Source organism: Medicago sativa, chromosome 7, assembly GCF_051527215.1.
Source record: "Medicago sativa cultivar Bolivia chromosome 7, Bolivia_mono, whole genome shotgun sequence".
In the NCBI taxonomy this organism is placed as follows: Eukaryota; Viridiplantae; Streptophyta; class Magnoliopsida; order Fabales; family Fabaceae; genus Medicago; species Medicago sativa.
Window position 1 is genome coordinate 24,152,568 of NC_140755.1, and position 18,464 is coordinate 24,171,031.

At 33.3% G+C, this 18,464-nt stretch overlaps 2 protein-coding genes across 2 annotated transcripts; both read left to right on the forward strand.

Moving 5' to 3' along the window:
- The first annotated feature begins 712 nt into the window (after positions 1–712).
- LOC146905045 (THO complex subunit 4A-like) lies at positions 713–4,782 on the forward strand. Its single transcript, XM_085726177.1, has 4 exons — positions 713–919; positions 1,004–1,147; positions 3,703–4,145; positions 4,369–4,782. The coding sequence occupies exons 1-4, from the start codon at positions 785–787 to the stop codon at positions 4,571–4,573; spliced, it is 927 nt and encodes a 308-aa protein (XP_085582303.1). The 5' UTR covers positions 713–784; the 3' UTR covers positions 4,574–4,782.
- An 8,510-nt stretch (positions 4,783–13,292) lies between these two features.
- LOC146905046 (uncharacterized) lies at positions 13,293–17,486 on the forward strand. The gene is made up of 3 exons (XM_085726178.1): positions 13,293–13,422; positions 13,868–15,799; positions 16,792–17,486. Exon 2 carries the CDS (start codon positions 14,259–14,261, stop codon positions 15,630–15,632), a length of 1,374 nt encoding a protein of 457 aa, XP_085582304.1. The 5' UTR covers positions 13,293–13,422; positions 13,868–14,258; the 3' UTR covers positions 15,633–15,799; positions 16,792–17,486.
- The last annotated feature ends 978 nt before the right edge of the window (positions 17,487–18,464 follow it).

Below are 18,464 nucleotides of genomic sequence, written 5' to 3' on the forward strand. Positions count from 1 at the left end.
TTTATATATAGTATAGATGAAGCTTGTTTTCTACAAGTATTTTACATGCATATAAGTTTTAGCATAAAAATTTTGCTAACATATCTCAGCCGTATCGTATCTTAAATTTAAATTTTTTGCGTATCTGCATATCTGTATCGTGTCATACGTGCATCCGTATCACATATCCGAGCTTCATTGGGATTATCCCAATCATGATTATTTTGATTGTATTTTTGCTATTTTAGCAATTGAATGAATAATAAAGTTTATTTACTGTAAAAAAAAATCATGAAAACAACTTATATTTTTTTTAAAGCAAAAATTAATCTGTCCTTGTGAGCTTAGCTCAGTTGGTATGGACAATGCATAATTATATGCAAGGGTCGGGGTTCAAACCCCGGCCACCACCAAAATTTAATTTAACATACTTATAATTATAATTTAACATACTTATAAATATTATAATTTATAAATATTATAATTTATATATGAAAATAATTAACTTATAAATATAAATATTATAATTTATATATGAAAATAATTAACTATATTTTATGTAACTTTGTATATGAACGTTTTTCTTCTCTTTGAGATGTTTTACATAAAGGTTTATCGTGATAAGGACTTATGTTACGAGACTTATGTTACGAATTAATTAATAATCTCTTAATAATCCAAACAGGCCTACACTACAAAACCCTCTCTCTCTCTCTCCATTTCCCTCACTCTCACACACACTCTACTACACTCACTACTCACTCTCTGAAAACAAACCCTACTCTTACTCCCGTTCTCCTCCAAAATGCCAGCCGGCCTCGACATGTCACTCGACGAAATCACCACTCACCGCCGCACCAACTCCAACCGGCCAACTCGCCACCTCGGCGTTCGCAGCAACTCAATCAGAATCACTCCGTACTCCATTTCTCACTCTCAGGTACTTCATTTTGAGTCTTGTTGTTTTGAGTTTTTTTTTTTGTTTTGATTAAAATGAATGAGTGATTGATTCATGAAAATGCAGATGCTGGAAAGAGAAGCGTTGCGAAGAAGCAGTGTTGATGATGTTCGTGAAGAAATGGTTTTGGATCAACCTCAAGCAAAAAATCCTATCACCAAACTCTATTTGTCTAACTTGGATGATAGGGTTTCCAACGAAGACGTTCATGTATTTACTAATTTACTATCATTACTATTTTTGTTGTAAGATTGTTATTTGCTATAAGTACCAACACAAACACCAGACACAAACACACTGAGACGGACACGTCAACACCGTTAAAAAAATGACTTGTTGTCGTGTTAAACATTGTTCACGTCTTTCATCAGAAGTGTCGGTGCTACAAAGGTTATTTGTTTTTCTCTTATTTATATCTGTAATTTTGGTTGTTGTTGTTGTTGCAATATCATTATTATTGCTATCTCTTTAGCACAGACACTTCTGATTGAAGGCGAGTCTGATGTATGACACGTGTCCGCCACCGACATGACATTGACACATGATTACATTTTTTTCTTTCTTTTTGTAGTAGATACATGTGATTGCATTGAATTGTGTTAGTGTCAACGTGTCAATGTCCATGTCGTGTATGGTGTCCGTGTATCATAGATGATAGATTGCTATTGTAATATTGTTGTTATTTTGTGAGAGGGATCAAAGAGACTCTATGAGAAACTTTAAGCTAAGTTACTTACCTATTGCGCCGCTATGGATGCTATTTAACAACACTGATTATTTTTCATATTATATTGATGATCAAGTCCACAAAATTTCATATAAATTTGAAATCTACAACTAAGTAATATTGTGGTTTACATTTATTTTGTTTTAAAAATTAAGAAACTTATGATACATTTTTGGTGAAGTATCAAATAGCTTTATCCACTTGATAAGATTTTATTTAGTAGCTGGAATGGTAAAGTTTAGTATTTATAAAGAGTCCTTGAGCTAAGTAACTTGGCTTAAAGGTGCACTTAGTAACTTCATATCTCCTCTATTTTTATTATTTCCATCTATTTGTGTTATTCAGTCCAAATTTCTCATAAGTCATACCAGTCTTTGGTTTTATGGCGTTACTAGCTCATCATGTAAAACGTGGAAATAAATCTTGATGAATGAAGTACACTGACAGTTGAATTTGACAATTAAGTAGTAGTACATCAGGGCATGGTCATTTTCTGCATAAAGTTTAACTGTGCATTTCATATTCTAATGGTTTTCTTTCATAAGGACAATGCACATACTCTAGTATAATTTGTCGTTTTGATTCTGCATAGTGTGTAGTGTGTGTGTGTGTCTCTCATATTTTCACTTGTTAATGCAACAATTTGCTCCTGCTGTCAAGCTTTTGTGAGCGTACACTATCGGTTTCACATTATCGGTTTCACATTATCGGTTTCAACGCGTCAATGTCCATGTCGTGTTTGGTGTCCGTGCATCATAGATTGCTATTGTAATATAGTTTTTATTATGTGAGAGGGGTCAAAGAGACTCTATGAGTAACTTTAAGCTAAGTTACTTACCTACTGTGCCGCTATAGATGCTATTTAACAACACTGGTTATTTTTCATATTATATTGATGGTCAAGTCCACAAAATTTCATATAATTTGCTATGTTTTAAAAATTAAGAAGCTTATGATACATTTTTTGGTGAAGTATCAAATAGCTTATCCACTTAATAAGATTTTAGTAGTTGGATTGGTAAAGTTTAGTGTTTATAGAGTTATTGAGCCAAAATAACTTGGCTTAAAGGTACACTTAGAGTAACTTCATATCCTTTATTTTTATTATTTTCATCTATTTATGTTATTCAGTCCAAATTTCTCATAAGTCATATCAGTCTTTGGTTTTATGGTGTTACTAGCTCATCATGTAAAACGTGGAAATAAATCTTGATGAATGAAGTACACGGACAGTTGAAATTTGACAAGTAGTAGTACATCAGGGCGTGGTCATTTTCAGCATAAATTTTAACTGAGCATTTCATATGTTAATAGATTTTCTTTCATAAGGATAATCCACATACTCTGGTATATTTTTTGTCATTTTCATTGTGCATAGTATGTAGATTGTAGTGTGTGTGTCTCATATTTTCAGCCCTTGTTACTGCAACAATTTGCTCCTGCTGCCAAGCTTTTGTGAGCGTACACTATCTTTACTTTTAGCTTCTCTGCATTATTGGTAGTTCATGTGCATGTTAGATTTACTTTATAGTTTCTCTTCATTATTTGAAGTTCATGCGCATGCTAGCTTTACATTTTAGTTTCTCTGCATTATTGGAAGTTCATGTCTATGTTATGTTGTCTAGAACATATCGTTTGTTTTGAAGATATTGTTCTGAGAATGTTGATGCTTGCTACTGTTTGGCAAGTATATTCAATTAGTCTCATTTGTAAATACTATTTCTGATGATGTCAACCCCATATCAATCTGGTGTATGAATCTTAATTTGGGTCTCAAAAGTGTTTTATTTTCTTTTATGTCCTCTTTTAAAGGTAAATCAAAGAGTCATTATTGCAATTAGAAGGTATGACATGTACCCAAACACCAAATTCACCCCTACCACTAATGTTACACCCAATTGATCTTCATCTTCATCAAAGATATTTTTTCCTCACCCCTTTCTTTTCAGAACCTTTTTTTTTTGTTGTAAAAAAATACTATGTTTTTTTGTCATTCAGATAATGTGAATAATTTAAAACTCTTCTCTGTATTTTACAGCTGTTGTTCTCGGAAGAGGGTGAGTTGGAAAGTTACTCCATTCATTATGATCAATTTGGGAGATCAAAAGGAACAGCAGAAGTTGTCTTTACAAGGCAGTCTGAGGCTTTAGCAGCTCTCAAGAGGTACAACAATATGAAGCTTGATGGAAAGACATTGCAAATTGAGCTTGTTGGAGCAAGTTTGGTTACTCCTGCTGCTGCGCCTCTTGGACAAAGTAGCTTACTAGGAAAACCAAATGATGTCTTTGCAAGGTGCAAAATTCCAAGTCCTGGTCTTATGAGCTCTGGAACAAATTTGGTTACTCCTGCTGATATGCCTCTTGGTCAAAGTAGCTTACTGGGAAAGCCAAATGATGTCTTTGCAAGGTGTCAAATTCCGACTCCTGGTTTCATGAGCTATGGAACAAGTTTGGTTACTCGACCAAATGATGTCTTTGTAAGGTGCGAAATTCTAATTCCTGATCTTATGAGCTCTTAGCTCTCTAAATATCATATATTTAGTCTGATATGTAAATTTGTAGTACCTTGTGTAACATCTAATAAACTTCAGTTAAATGTTACATTTTGCTCCATGAAATCTCAAGTTCTGTTCATGTGTGTGTCATGGATAAGGTGTTAAATTAGTTGAAATTAGTCACTAGTTTGATACTATTTTTTTTTACAGGGAAGAAAGGAAATTTGGAGGTAGCAGGTACAATAATAGCTTTACACCAACACATGGCCATCTTCCAAGAAAGAATGACCATACACGAAAAGCAAAACGCCAGATTCCAACGGTGTCTGCGAAAGATCTTGATGAAGACTTGGAGAGGTATCGCTCAGAGGCTATAAAGGAAAACAAAGGAAAAGGAAAGGGAAATCATGATTGATAGCTATAATGATTCCGATTATATGAGTAAATAGGTCAGAAAAGTATTGGATAAAGGATTATGGTCATATGTTTTGGATTCTGATTTACATGAGGTTACTTAAACAAATATTAGTATGCTCTTTGTACATGTCACTTGAAACTTCAAAGTTTTGGCAGATTTAATGTCTTTGGAAATTAATATTAACAAACATGCTATTAGTTACCGAATTTGGTTCGGGCGCTTAAAAGGTATATTTGGCCAGCTAAAGCCAATATGTTTGCTGCTTTTACTTGTTTGTGACGGTTCAGTGCAGAACTGCAGATTCCAAAAGATACATAGTTGTGTTTTTTTTTAGTAGAAAACCAAAATTTCGATGACATATGTGCTTGGATGGTGAATAATAATCTGTAGCTGTTTGCCTCAGTTCAAAAATAAATAGTTTTGAGTGCCCAGTTTACTGTTGTTAAAAAGTAAATTTGCCACTTGATTTACGGTTTGGCTGACCAATTAAAGAAACGTTGATAATGCTATCTTTATAAAAAATTCTTCACCCTCAGTTTTATCATGAGCATTTGGATTACTAAGTTTTATCAAAACTAATAATTGCATTTAAAATCTAGAGATCAACAATGTCCACAAACATTAGATTAAACCATCTAACATGTGAGGGAAAAAAAATCAAAAATCGTTAAATTAGTAAGTAATTTTGTATTTTAAAAGTTCAAAAAAGCTTCTGAAAAATCACGCTCATTAATTTTGTATCTGAATGAAGACCGGTAGCAGAGATGACAACAAAATTGTCTGGTGTGGAGCTGCAGAATGGTGTGGCAGACGCGTTCTGCTGGACACAGGAGGAAGGCATCAGATTTATTGTCAGAGGTTGTTACTTGTTATGCAGTTTGCAGGTGCATGACAATTTTGACGATGATTTCCTTGCAGTGGTGCAACGACTGTGGAATACCGCTGTACTGTCGAAGATAAATGTGTTTGGATGTCAATTACTCTAAGACAAGTACCAAGGCGGGCGGAGTTGTGGAGAAGGATCAAATTTTCAAATGGTTGGACTGGAGCGCAATAGATTGGGGGGTTGAATTGGTTGATAATTTACTACTCTTTAATTCACAATCTAATTTGATTAACAACGACGTGGTGCATATTTCCAAGGTTATAGACCGGATAAAGCGAATGTCGTGGTCTTAGATTATCTGTAGGTTGTTCCTTCAGATGACATACCCAATAGCAAGGATGAAATATCCATTGAAGTTTTGTGCAATCGATGAACAAAGGAGAGAAAAGTTTGTGTCAAAAGAAAGGTTTGTTGTAGTGTTGGCTGCACCAACGTATGGTATGAAGTTTGTCAAGCACAAACTTAAACATAGGAGAAAGCTGAAGTAGACTAACGATAAATACGATGTGTAGAATTCATGTGAGTTGAGTAAGCAAAAGTTCATTGATTAACATACTTGAAGTTTCTCTCAAAAAAAATAAAAAATACTTAAAGTTTATATGCACTCTATCTGTTTTATAATAAATGGGTGTCATTTTAGCGTAAAAAAAATTATTTTAAAATAAATGTTACTTTAAGTTTTCAATGCAATATTAACTACTAATTTTTAATTGTATCCTCCAATAGTTAGTAAGAATAATTTGGTAAAATAAGTATTCTTTTTCATTTAATCATTGTATTTTTTTAATATGGTTAAATATGTTTTTGGTTTCTATAAATATAGTGAATTTTGTTTTAAGTCCTCATAAAAAAAGTAACTTTTTTTTTTACGATAAAAAAGTAACATATCTTGATCCCTATAAAAAATCTCAGTTTTAGTGTCTTTTAAATTAAAATTTATATAATTATGCTTAAACTTATAAAAAAAATGTAACGAATTAAATATGAATTTTTCTAAACATAAAACTTTTAAATTAAAGTAATGGAAATTTGGACCTAAAAATCAAATTTTGAGCTAATTTTTAGTGGAGAAAGTTTGTATAATGTTTTAAATAAGTATTTTAAAAATCATTCAAAAATGTAAAAGTTTAAGCATAATCAAACACATTTTAATTTTACAAAGACTGAAAGTATGTGCTCAAAATTTTGATAGGGACCAAAACATGTCACTTTTTTTATGATGACCAAAAGCAAAATTGATTATATTTATAGGGATCAAAAACTTATTTAACTCTTATTAATATACGTGTAAAAACCTTAAACAACACTCATTTTAAAACGGATGAAATAATATAAATGTACACTTAATGGAAATAAGAGAATACTCACCTCTCTTTCTCTCTTCTCTTTTCCACTCATTCTCTCTATTTTTTCTATTCAAAGAGTTTCATAATACGTTATCAACACAATCTTACCAATTGAGGTATGCAATTTTTCCTAATCTACTTTTAATATGTAAATAAGTTTTACCTTTGTAAGTTATCATGTTACAATTCCATCAATTGAAAATGGTGATTATAGATATATTTAATCGTTTTTATGTGAATCATATTCTATTAGTGTGTTATTATATGATATGCATCCCTGAAGTATTACATAAACATTGATAATTATAGAGTCCTGTTATATAGCTCCTGAAGAACTCAATTTTTATTCACAATGAAATCCGGAAGAATTCAAAAGTTTTACATCGCTGAAGGATTGTATAAAAAGTCTCAATTTTATTGTTTAAATCTGGTGTATAGTTCCTCAAGAACTTTGCACCGCTATAAATAATATGAGTGACAAGCGAGTCAAGCATGTGCTCGCCACGAGTAGGAGGAACACTTGTATACGCGACACCTTAACTAAGTCCCCACATGAAACACATTAGCCTTTGACTCAGGCTGGAGAGGTGGAGTATGGGATTCATCATGATCTCCATTACTCTGCACCAACTCTCCATAACTCATTCACTTCTTCTATCCCCACTTCACAATCTTACCGAGGGAACTGCATAGCTCTAATTTCCTAATCACTTAGGGATACGTAGGACTCGAGGTCCTCCCCTGTCAAGTTATAATAAAAACACCCCGACCTTCTGGCTCGTAGCCGGCGATGTCTTTTTAACTTGAAGTTCCTCTCACCGTCATGGGAGAGGAGGTTGTAGACTATGTACCGAACACTAGTATAGATGGCGTCCACCATGGGGTCTAATAAAACTGACATAAGCCTCAAGATCTCATAAGCAACACGATGATCACTAGACATCCACCTCCATATCAAAGATGATAATTTTTCTCAATCAGGTGTCTGGGTTCCTTATTTACTCGTCTATTTTATAGATCTTTTGAAGAAATCAAACCGAGACATAAAACACTTTTATCAAAATAGTTCCTTGGTTCCGAACGATTTACCAATTGCCTTTCTCCATGTGTTTCTTGAGTTTTGATAGCATGTTATTTGTTTTGAATACAATTTAATAACAATAATATTAATAAAAAAATAATTTTTTATCAATTTTTTTGAAGGAGAATAATTTTTCATCATATCATTACGCTTTAATTAATTTATCATCATATATTAAAAATGTGTTTGTATTATTCGAACTTATCTATTGACATAAACATTTAATGATATTTATAGAGAAATTATGAAAATAACTTATGACAAGTTTATAAGATATTTTTAGCTTATTCTCCAAACCTCTCTTAAATAGCTCACGAAAACAACTTTTAATTTTTTTTGAGACAAAAATTAAAACAAGTTGTAAATTATATTTGAAAAGCATATATAAGTTAGCTCATGAAAACAAGACAACTTATATTCCGAAAATCCAAACATGCCTTGATAAAATAGAACAGTGTTGTTGTGTTGTCGATCATAGCTACTCTCTCTCCCATTTCCCTCTATTTTTCTCTCTTATTTCTCACTCTCTCAAAAGTAAAACAAACGCTCCAAAATGTCCAACTCTCACCACCGTAACAACCTCCCTAACGTACCAACCCGCCACCACGCTGCCGGAATCACTCTTATGGTACATCATTTTGCGATTCAAATATTTTACACATAACACAAAATTAACTGAAACAATTTTGATTTTGAAATGAAAATGTAGGAGTTGGAAAGAGAAGCTAGGAGGAGCCTCCCTTACGGACCAACCCCGCACCACCACACTGTTCACAATCCTGCCAGATTTCTTTCTCAGCATGAGCTTATGCTTATGGTACATTACATTATTTTGCGATTCAACTATTTTTTAACAATTTTAATTTTAATTTTATTGCTTTTGATTTTGATTTTTAAATGAAAATACAGGAGATGGAAAGAGAAGCAATGAGGAACTTTTTTTATGAGCATGGCGCTATTGTTCATCACGAACCGAAACTTAAGGGTTTCAAATGAAGACATTCGTGTATTACTTACTATTACTATTTTTATTTTTCTTAATTTTTCATCATTGTCATATTTTTTTTTTAGTATTATTATCATATGAAACACTCACACCAGACACGATACTAACACAACGAAACTCGTAGTAATTTAATGGTTGGATTGTTATAATTTATTGTTTATAATGATTTTGAGCGAAGTAATAACATGCACATACTATAGTATAATTTGTGACATTTTGATTATGTGTAGCGTGTAGTGTTTGTGTATCATATCTTTTCCCTTTGTTGGTGCAACAATTTGCCCTGTCTGTTAAGCTTTTCGCCTTTTCCCCTTCATGAGCATGCTAGCTTTACTTTTAAGTTTCTCTGCATTGTTGGATGTTCATGTCCATGTTCTGTTGTCTAGAACATATAGTTTACTTTGGAGATATTGGTTATGAGAATCTTCCTGCTTGCTACTGTTTGGTAAGTATATTCAATTAGCGTCGTTAGTAAATACTATTTTTGATGATGACAACCCCATAACAATCTGATTTCTGAATCTTATTTTGGTAGTTTTTTTTTTTTCCCCTTTCCTTTTATGTTCTCTTTTGAGGTAAATCAAAGAGTCCTTATTGCAATTTTAAGGTATGACATGTACCCTGACACCAAACTCACTCCTAACACCAATGCTACGCCCATATAATGATATTCATCGAATATATATATTTGCCTCACACCGTCTTTTTTTAGAACTTTTTTTTTGGGTAAAATATGCTATGTTTTTTCGTCATTCAGATAATATGAGAAATTGAAATCTCTTGTCTGCCTTTTACAGCTGTTGTTCTCTGAAGGAGGTGAGTTGGAAGGGCACTCCATTCATTATGATCAGTTTGGAAAATCCAAAGGAACCGCACAAGTTTTCTTTACTAGGGAGTCTGATGCTCTAGCAGCCCTCAGGAGGTGTAACCAAATGAAGCTTTATGGAAAGACATTGCAAATTGAGCTTGTTAGAACAAGATTGGTTACCCCTGCTCCCACAGAAATACCAAGGTTTTCTATTATTTGAGTAAATAGGTTGGAAAAGTATTGAATACAGGAGAATGATCATATGTCTGAGTTCTGATTTGCATGACTTTACTTATGTTAATACTGGTGTTCACTTTGTACTTGTCATTTCGAAACTTTGATCAGACTTGGTTACCAAATTTGGTTCAAGCCCCTGTCAAGTTTGGCCAACCAAAGCCAATATCTTCCACGCTTTTTACTTGTTTCAGATGGTTCAGTGGAGATTATTTTCATTTACTAGAAAATCAAAATTGCCAAGACATATTTGCTTGGTCAATGTAGTAGTTGGAATAACCTTCCTCACCTATGTTCCCTAATTTTTAGCTCTATTGTGTTAGTAAATGAGTTATATGTTTGAATTTGAATACATTGTGAAATACTAAAAAGGTTAACCTTTCAATTTTAACTTCTAATCATAATTGAATGATATTTTTTTAATGACAAATGTTAGTAGCTAGTTATTATATTAATATTTACTTTGTTGCTCGAGTTTGAACCCGTGATCTCAATTGGTCATCATTCCAGGTTGGACCGAACTTCTTAACCCTTAGCTTAAAGCAGTTGTTATCATCTGTATTAACTTCCCCGCTTAAATAGACTTGGAGAGTATTGGATTTGTTTGGTTCTAAGAATGGGTTGGAATTAAGAGAATGACTTGATATTTAGAGTTAGGAACAACAGAAAAAATATAACTCTTTCCAACCCATCACTTCCTCCTGCTTACATCAATACAATCATTTTCTTTAGTTCTCTGTTATATGAATATCGGAGGTGCCCAAATTCGAACCCAGTTTACTGTCAAATAAGTGATTTGAGGGAAACCGGTTAAGTCATGTGAATGTGTAAACACTTTTGAGATGCCAGTTTATATTTTTGTCAAAAAGATGTCCCTACCTTTCTACCCTTGGCTTAAAGGTACACTTAGAGTAACTTCATGTCTCCTCTATTGTTAATATTTTCATCTATTTATGTTATTCAGTCCAAGTTTCTCTGAAGTCATATCAGTCTTTGGTTTTATGGTGTTACTAGCTCATCATGTTAAACATAGAAATAAATCTTGATGAATGAAGTACACGGACAATTGAAATTTGACAATTAAGTAGCAGTACATCAGGGCATCATGAAGTGCAACAGTGGCTAGCTTAAGCTGAAAAATCCGTTGGACACGTCCGGGTAAACCTATCTTCCCAACCAAGTTTAATGAAGAGCGTTATGACTACTCTCTATCACTCACTCTTCTCTATCACTCACTCTTTTATTGGATCAAATTCAAATATAGGTCTCACACTTTAAAAATAGATCTCACATAAAATTGTGGGATCCACATAGATTTCATTCAATTGTTGAAAATTGATCTTAACACTCTTGATCTAAAAACACCAAAACTAATAATTGCGTTTAAAACCACCTAACATTTTGGAAAAATAAATAAATCAAATCTCGTTAAATTATTAAGTAATTTTGAAACGAGGCTCTTTATAACGTGACATAAACACTCCTTTTTAATTTAAAATGGAAAATCTCATAAAGTTAAATTAAAACTAAACTAAATAAGAAAGAGATTAATTGGAATAGACTGACAGTGTAAAACAAGTTTACACTGTCAACCAATTAAAATCATCTAATTAAACACCTCATCTTAAGTGTTAAACAAAGAAACAATCAAATCAAATATTATTTTGTCAAAAAAAAATCAAATAAAATCTTATAATAAATGCATTCAACCCACGTTTCTAATTTTGGCATTTGATTTCCTAGTTTAAAATTTGCATCACACCTACTACATCCTTCTCCCACCTTCTCCCAATAAATCAAGTTTTGCAATTGCACTATTCAGACGTTGAATCGCAAAATCATGATGTTTTTCGAACCGCAAACCTCTTTCATATGGTTCAAGGGAGTGAGCCATAATGCTATTAAATAATGAAGTGCTTGAAGCTTTTCTTTTTTTTTGAGAGAAGTGCTTGAAGCTTTGTTTCTTCCTTCCAATAACTCTTCAATTATCGATCCTTTTACTTTTTCTTTCTTGTCATTAAGGGTCCATCTCTGTGGAACATACTGTGATGGGAGAGTATAAACATTTTTCTAAAGGAATGCACTTAAGACGTGTCTACAAAGAATACCAAAAAATCAAACTTGTGACAATTACAAGTTGCTTCGTTTGAAGTAACATGATTTTGCGATTGATTTATTGGGAGAAGGTGGGAGAAGGATGTTGTATGTGTGATGCAGATTGTAAGGAAATCAAATGTCAAAATTAGAAATGTGGGTTGAATGCATTTATTATAAGATTTTATTTGATTTTTTCTTTGTTTAACACTTAAAATGAAGTGTTTAATTAGATGATTTTAATTGGTTGACAGTGTAACTGTCAGTCTATTCTAATTAACCTCAATAAGAAATATGATAAATGAAACGAAATCTACTTACATTATTATACTGCAAAAAAGAACTGGAAAGATTCGATCAGTACGCGAATTTTATTCTATTGTATATCTATCTATCTATCTATCTATCTATCTATCTATCTAACGCCTCAAATGGCGAAAGAATCCTCATATGCTCCGGAAGATAGATTATTGCGAGCTATACTTGGAATTCAGGTATCGACCTCGAAGAAAATTTGTCTAAAACTACCTATAGGTGGTAGGGGCCGAGTTATTGATATGAGATGAATCCAAAATTAAAAAAGTTCTAACTATAATTCAGAAACGATTCATATATATTTCACAGAAACGTGAAATTTAAGTAGGTGATTAACTGACCGGGAGAAATATTCAACTTTATAAAAGTTTATCTAATCATTGTATTTCTTCATAGGGTTAAATATGTTTTTGGTCCCTATAACTAAAGTGAATTTTGTTTTTAGTTCTCATAAAAAAGTAACATATTTTGATCCTTATAAAAAAAATCAGTTTTAGCTTTTAATAAATTAAAATTTGTTTAATTATTCTTAAACTTATTAGAAAAATATATATATTTTGTTAACATATAATGAATTAATTATGAATTTTTCTAAATGCAAGAATTTTAAAATTAAAGTGATGAAAATTTGGACCTAAAAGTAATAAAACAAATTTTAATTTTACGAAGACTAAAAGTGTGCACCAAATTTTTCTATAGGAACCAAAATAAATCACTTTTCTATGATGACAAAAAAATAGAATTGATTATGAGTAAACCATCAAATTGGTCCCTAATTCTATTTGTCTTTGGATATTATTTAGTGGTTAATGACATAATGTTTTTTTAGATCTTATTTAATACGTTAATTGTTTAAAATACAAAACAACCAAAAATGTCAGAGATGGATTAAAAAAACATTTGACAAAAACCATTTTAAAAAGAGAAGTTGAGTTTCAAAAACAGTGTTACGAAACCCAGAATCAATTGGCATAAGCCTCCTCCGGCGTTACAGAACAATCGAACCCGTCCATCTGGTTCGTATTCACTGATGCTTTGTTCAGCTCTATCTATCTATCATCCAATCCATTCTTCAGGTATGTCTCTCTCTCTCTCTCTCTATTTTCAAAAATTGCCGTATAATCTCGCTGCAATGCAAAATCATGATGTCTATAAGCCCCATTAGTATTCTAATTTGCTAATTTCATTACTATTCTGTTGTTGTGAAATTTCACCCAAACAAATCATGATGATAGAGTAGACCCACTTCAATTTATTATTGTTACTGGAAAATGAAAATGATGATGCAATTTAACGAATGAATTGAGTCAACGAGATGATGGTTATTTACAGCCTTATAGGGTCCCTGGATGAGAATCTGTTAGTTTGATAATGAAGATGTGATGTTGATAATGTTTGTTAATGATCTATCTCTTTTACTATCTGCTCAATAAGTGTAGTACCAAATGCATACTATGTCTCTGAGTTTTATTTTTTTTTTTATTTTTTTTTTTTTAACTGAAAGTAATATTGAATTTGCAGATCTTGAAGTATCTCTTTACCGTCACAAGTTTACGTATAACGTCACAAGTTTACGTATAACGGTTCCGACAGATCTCACCACAACACTATTGTTAAAAGGAGGAAATTCTTTATCCAGGTTTCTCGGGTAACTTCTGATAGAGGATTCCTTTCTAGCAGTGCATTGCACGGGTCGCTATCCTAGTCCTTCACATTCACACTCTTTCTTCCTCCTCCCACATTGCTTCACAAATCCTGGTTCAAGAAAAACCACCCTAACGGTTGGACCGCCTGGTCTGACCCAACCGGATTCAACAACACTAACCCACTGCACGTTACACTAAACTTCACTTCAAAACTCATTTCATTCATGATTAAACCCAAATGATAAAAAAAAAAAAAAAAAAAAACCATGATCACTCGATTATCAACGAAATTCATGAACATAACCATATCCACAATGTGCAAATCAAACCAAATCGCAAAAGCCGAAACCGTTTTAATAGACGGAATCAAATTAGGACTAAACCCTGACATTATCACTTACAACATATTAATCGATGGCTATTGTCGTTTCGTCAGCATCGACGCCGCTTACAACATTCTCAACAGAATGAAAGAAGCTGGAATTAATCCTGATGTTGTTTCCTACAATTCATTAATGTCTGGTGCGGTTCGAAAATGTTTGTTACAAAAGTCACAGCATCTGTTTGATGAAATGCTTCGATCAGGAATAAGGCCTGATGTGTGGAGTTATAATATTAAAATGCATTGTTATTTTAGGTTAGGGAAACCGGAGGAAGCGAACGGTGTTTTTCGGGATATTGTTGAGAGAGGGGAGTTTTTTCCGAGTATGGCGAGTTATAATGTTATGATTAATGGTCTGTGTAAGAATGGTTATGTGAATAACGCGTTGATGTTGTTTAGGAATTTGCAGCGTCGTGGATTTGTTCCGGAGGTTTTGACTTATAATGCGACGATTAATGGGCTGTGTAAGGCAAGGAGGTTCGCAGATGCAAGGAGGGTGCTGGATGAGTTTTGTGATTTTGGTTTTGTGCCTAATGCGATTACCTATACCACGGTTATGAAGTGTTGTTTTAGGTGTGGGAAGTTGAAGCAAGGGTTGGAGATTTTGTCGGATATGAGGAGGAAAGGTTTTACGTTTGATGGGTTTGCGTATTGTACGGTGGTTGCTGCGTTGGTGAAAACGGGGAAGATCAAAGAAGCGGATAAGATTGCTGAGAAGATGATGAGTAATGATTTGGTGCCGGATCTTGCTTCTTATAATACAATGATAAATTTGTTCTGCAGGCAAGCGAGGTTTGATGAGGCGTTGAGGTTGGTGGATGAGATAGAGAAACAAGGAATGAAATGTGATCAGTATACACACACAATTATAATCCATGGATTATGTAAGGGTGGCAATTTTGCAGGTGCCGTGAAGCATTTGGATTACATGAACACGTTGGGTTTTGGTTTTAATTTGGTGGCATTTAACTCTATTCTTGATTGTTTGGGTAAAGCGGGTGATATTGATGAAGCAGTGAAGGTTTTTGATGATATGGAGGTTAAAGATTCGTTCACTTATACTATCATGCTGCACAACCTTTGCAGGGCTAAGAAGTTCCGAATTGCTTCCAAGCTTTTGGTTGCTTCTATTAAACATGGCTTTAAGATCTTAAGGGCTACTCAAAGAGCTGTTATTGATGGTCTCACTACCTCTGGTCTTGTCTATGAAGCCAGAAAAGTTAAGTTGAAAATCCGGGAGGCTCGATTGGTGCGTTGATTACATAGAAGTTGCTGTGTTGAACTTCGGGGTGTGCATTGAAAATTTCGAAATATGTTGAGCTAACAAAAGAATGAGACTCTGATTCTGATACATTAGTCCGGTGGTTTGATCGCGGTAACTGTCATTCAAAGGGAGACTGTTATCATCATGCCACAAGGCCTTTGGTAATTTACAGTTAAACTACGCCAGCTGTTATATCTTTTGATTTTTGGATTGTTACAATTTATTGTTTATAATGAGTTTTGAGCGAAATAACTTTGCTTAAAGTGACTCTTAGAGTAACTTGATCCCTTCAGTTGAGCCTTTGGTTCAAGTTTCTAATATCAGTCTTTGAATTTATGATGTTAATTGTTAATAGCTCTGGCTTATATATATCATCATGTGGACATAAAGCTTGACGAATGAAGTAGACGGTCACAGTTGAAATTTGAGAATATATGAAGTAGATGGACACAGTTGAAATTTGAGAATTAAGTAGTAGCAGTACATCATGGCATGGATATTTCCTGCATAATTTTTAATTGTGCATTTCATATGCTACTAGATTTTCTTTCATAATAACATGCACTTACTATAGTATAATTTGTGACATTTTGATTCTGTGTAGTGTGGTAGTGTTAGTGTATCATATCTTTTCCCTTTGTTGGTGCAACAATTTTCTCCTGCCGTTAAGCTTTTCCCCTTCATGTACATGCTAGCTATACTTTTAAGTTTCTCAACATTATTGGATGTTCATGTCTATGTTCTGTTGACTAGAACGTATAGTTTACTTTGGAGATATTGGTTATGAGAATCTTGCTGCTCGTAGCTGTTTGGTAAGTATATTCAATTAGCGTCATTAGTAAATACTATTTCTGACGATGACAACCCCATATCAATCTGATTTCTGAATCTTATTTTGAAAGTGTTTATTTTTACTTTTATGTTCTCTTTTGAGGTAAATCAAAGTCATTATTGCAATTTTAAGATATGACATGTACCCAAACACCAAACTCGCCGCTAACACCAATGCTACGCCCATATAATGATCTTCATCGAAGATATATTTGCCTCACCCTGTCTTTTTTTAGAACCTTTTTTTTGGGGTAAAATATGCTATGTTTTTATGTCATTCAGATAATATGAGAAATTGAAATCTCTTGTCTGCCTTTTACAGCTGTTGTTCTCGAAAAAAGGTGAGTTGGAAGGGCATTCCATTCATTATGATCAGTTTGGGGAATCAAAAGGAACAGCAGAAGTTTTCTTTGCTAGGGAGTCTGATGCTCTAGCAGCCCACAGGAGGTACAACAATACTAAGCTTTATGGAAAGACATTGTAAATTGAGCTTGTTGGAACAAGTTTGGTTACCCCTGCTCCTACAAAAATACCCAAGTTTTCTATTATTTGAGTAAATAGGTTGGAAAAGTATTGAATACAGGATAATGATCATATGTCTGAGTTCTGATTTGCATGACTTCACTTATGTTAATACTGGTGTGCACTTTGTTCTTGTCATTTCGAAACTTTGATCAGACTTGGTTACCAAATTTGGTTCAAGCCCGTCAAGTTTGGCCAACCAAAGCCAATATCTTCCATGCTTTTTACTTGTTTCAGATGGTTCAGTGGAGATTATTTTCATTTACTAGAAAATCAAAATTGCCAGGACATATTTGCTTGGTGCCGAATAATAGTTTGTAGGTCAATGTAGTAGTATGGGTATAACCCGTCCCTTCCTTGCCTATGTTCCCTAATTGTTAGCTCTATTGTGTTAGTAATGAGTTATATGTTGAATTTGAATACAATGTAAAATACTAAAAAAGTTAACCTTTCAATTTTAACTTCTAATCAAAATTGAATGATTTTTTTTTTTAATGACAAATGTTAGTAGTTAATATTTACTCTCTTGCTCGAGTTTGAACCTGTGATCTCAATTGATCATTATTCCTGGCCGGACCGAACTTCTTAACGCTTAGCTTAAAGGAGTTGTTATCATCTGTAATAACTTCTCCACTTAAATAGACTCGGAGAGTTTTCGATTTGTTTGGTTCTAAGAATGGGTTGGAATTAAGAGAATGACTTGATATTTAGAGTTAGTAACAACAGAAAAATATAACTCTTTCGCACCCATCAGTTCCTCCTGCCTACATCAATACAGTCATTTTCTTTAGTTCTCTGTCATATGAATATCGATGGTGCCCAGATTCGAACCCATTTCACTATCAAGCAAGTGATTTGAGGGAAACCAGTTAAGTCATGTGAATGTGTAAACACTTTTGAGATGCCAGATTATTTTTGTAAATAAGTTGTTCCTGTCTTTTTTACTGTTCAACTATCGAATTAAAGAAACGTATTTTGTTTTAAAAATAACACGCTTTTGTTTTGGAAGTGACTTCTTCTCTACTGTTCAACTAACCAATTTTTTGGTTCTATCACAAGGATTTGGATTATTCAATAGTGTAAGTTGAGTTTCTGGAGCTGCAAAATGCAATTAATGTAAAATGAGGAATCATATGAAGCCATAGGTTTGTCAATTGCACTAAACACAAGTGAAGTCGTTAGTTTTAATCTGAATATAAATCAAAACTAATATTACCGTCAAAAGTATAGAAAGGTCAACGATGTCCCAAAAGATTAGATAAAATCGCTTACTTACTGGAAAATAAATATGAAAACATGTTATTAAGTAATGATAATATCACAGAATTTTTGTGTTGCCCTGTGAAGTTTGTGGAAGAGTAACACAATTCGATATGGGAATGTATTGTGGGAAGGCCGTCAGAAATAATTTAGAGAGGAAAGATGATGCTTTATGAATGGAAGGCCTCTAGACTTTCCAAGCAGAGTAGGGGA

Bases quoted from the DNA above. Each gene is read 5' to 3' on its own strand.
- LOC146905045 (XM_085726177.1), top strand. From the start codon at position 785: ATGCCAGCCGGCCTCGACATGTCACTCGACGAAATCACCACTCACCGC. The intron at 920-1,003 runs GTACTTCATTTT...ATGAAAATGCAG, and splicing joins ACTCCATTTCTCACTCTCAG to ATGCTGGAAAGAGAAGCGTT. The intron at 1,148-3,702 runs GTATTTACTAAT...TGTATTTTACAG, and splicing joins TTTCCAACGAAGACGTTCAT to CTGTTGTTCTCGGAAGAGGG.
- LOC146905046 (XM_085726178.1), top strand. From the start codon at position 14,259: ATGATCACTCGATTATCAACGAAATTCATGAACATAACCATATCCACA.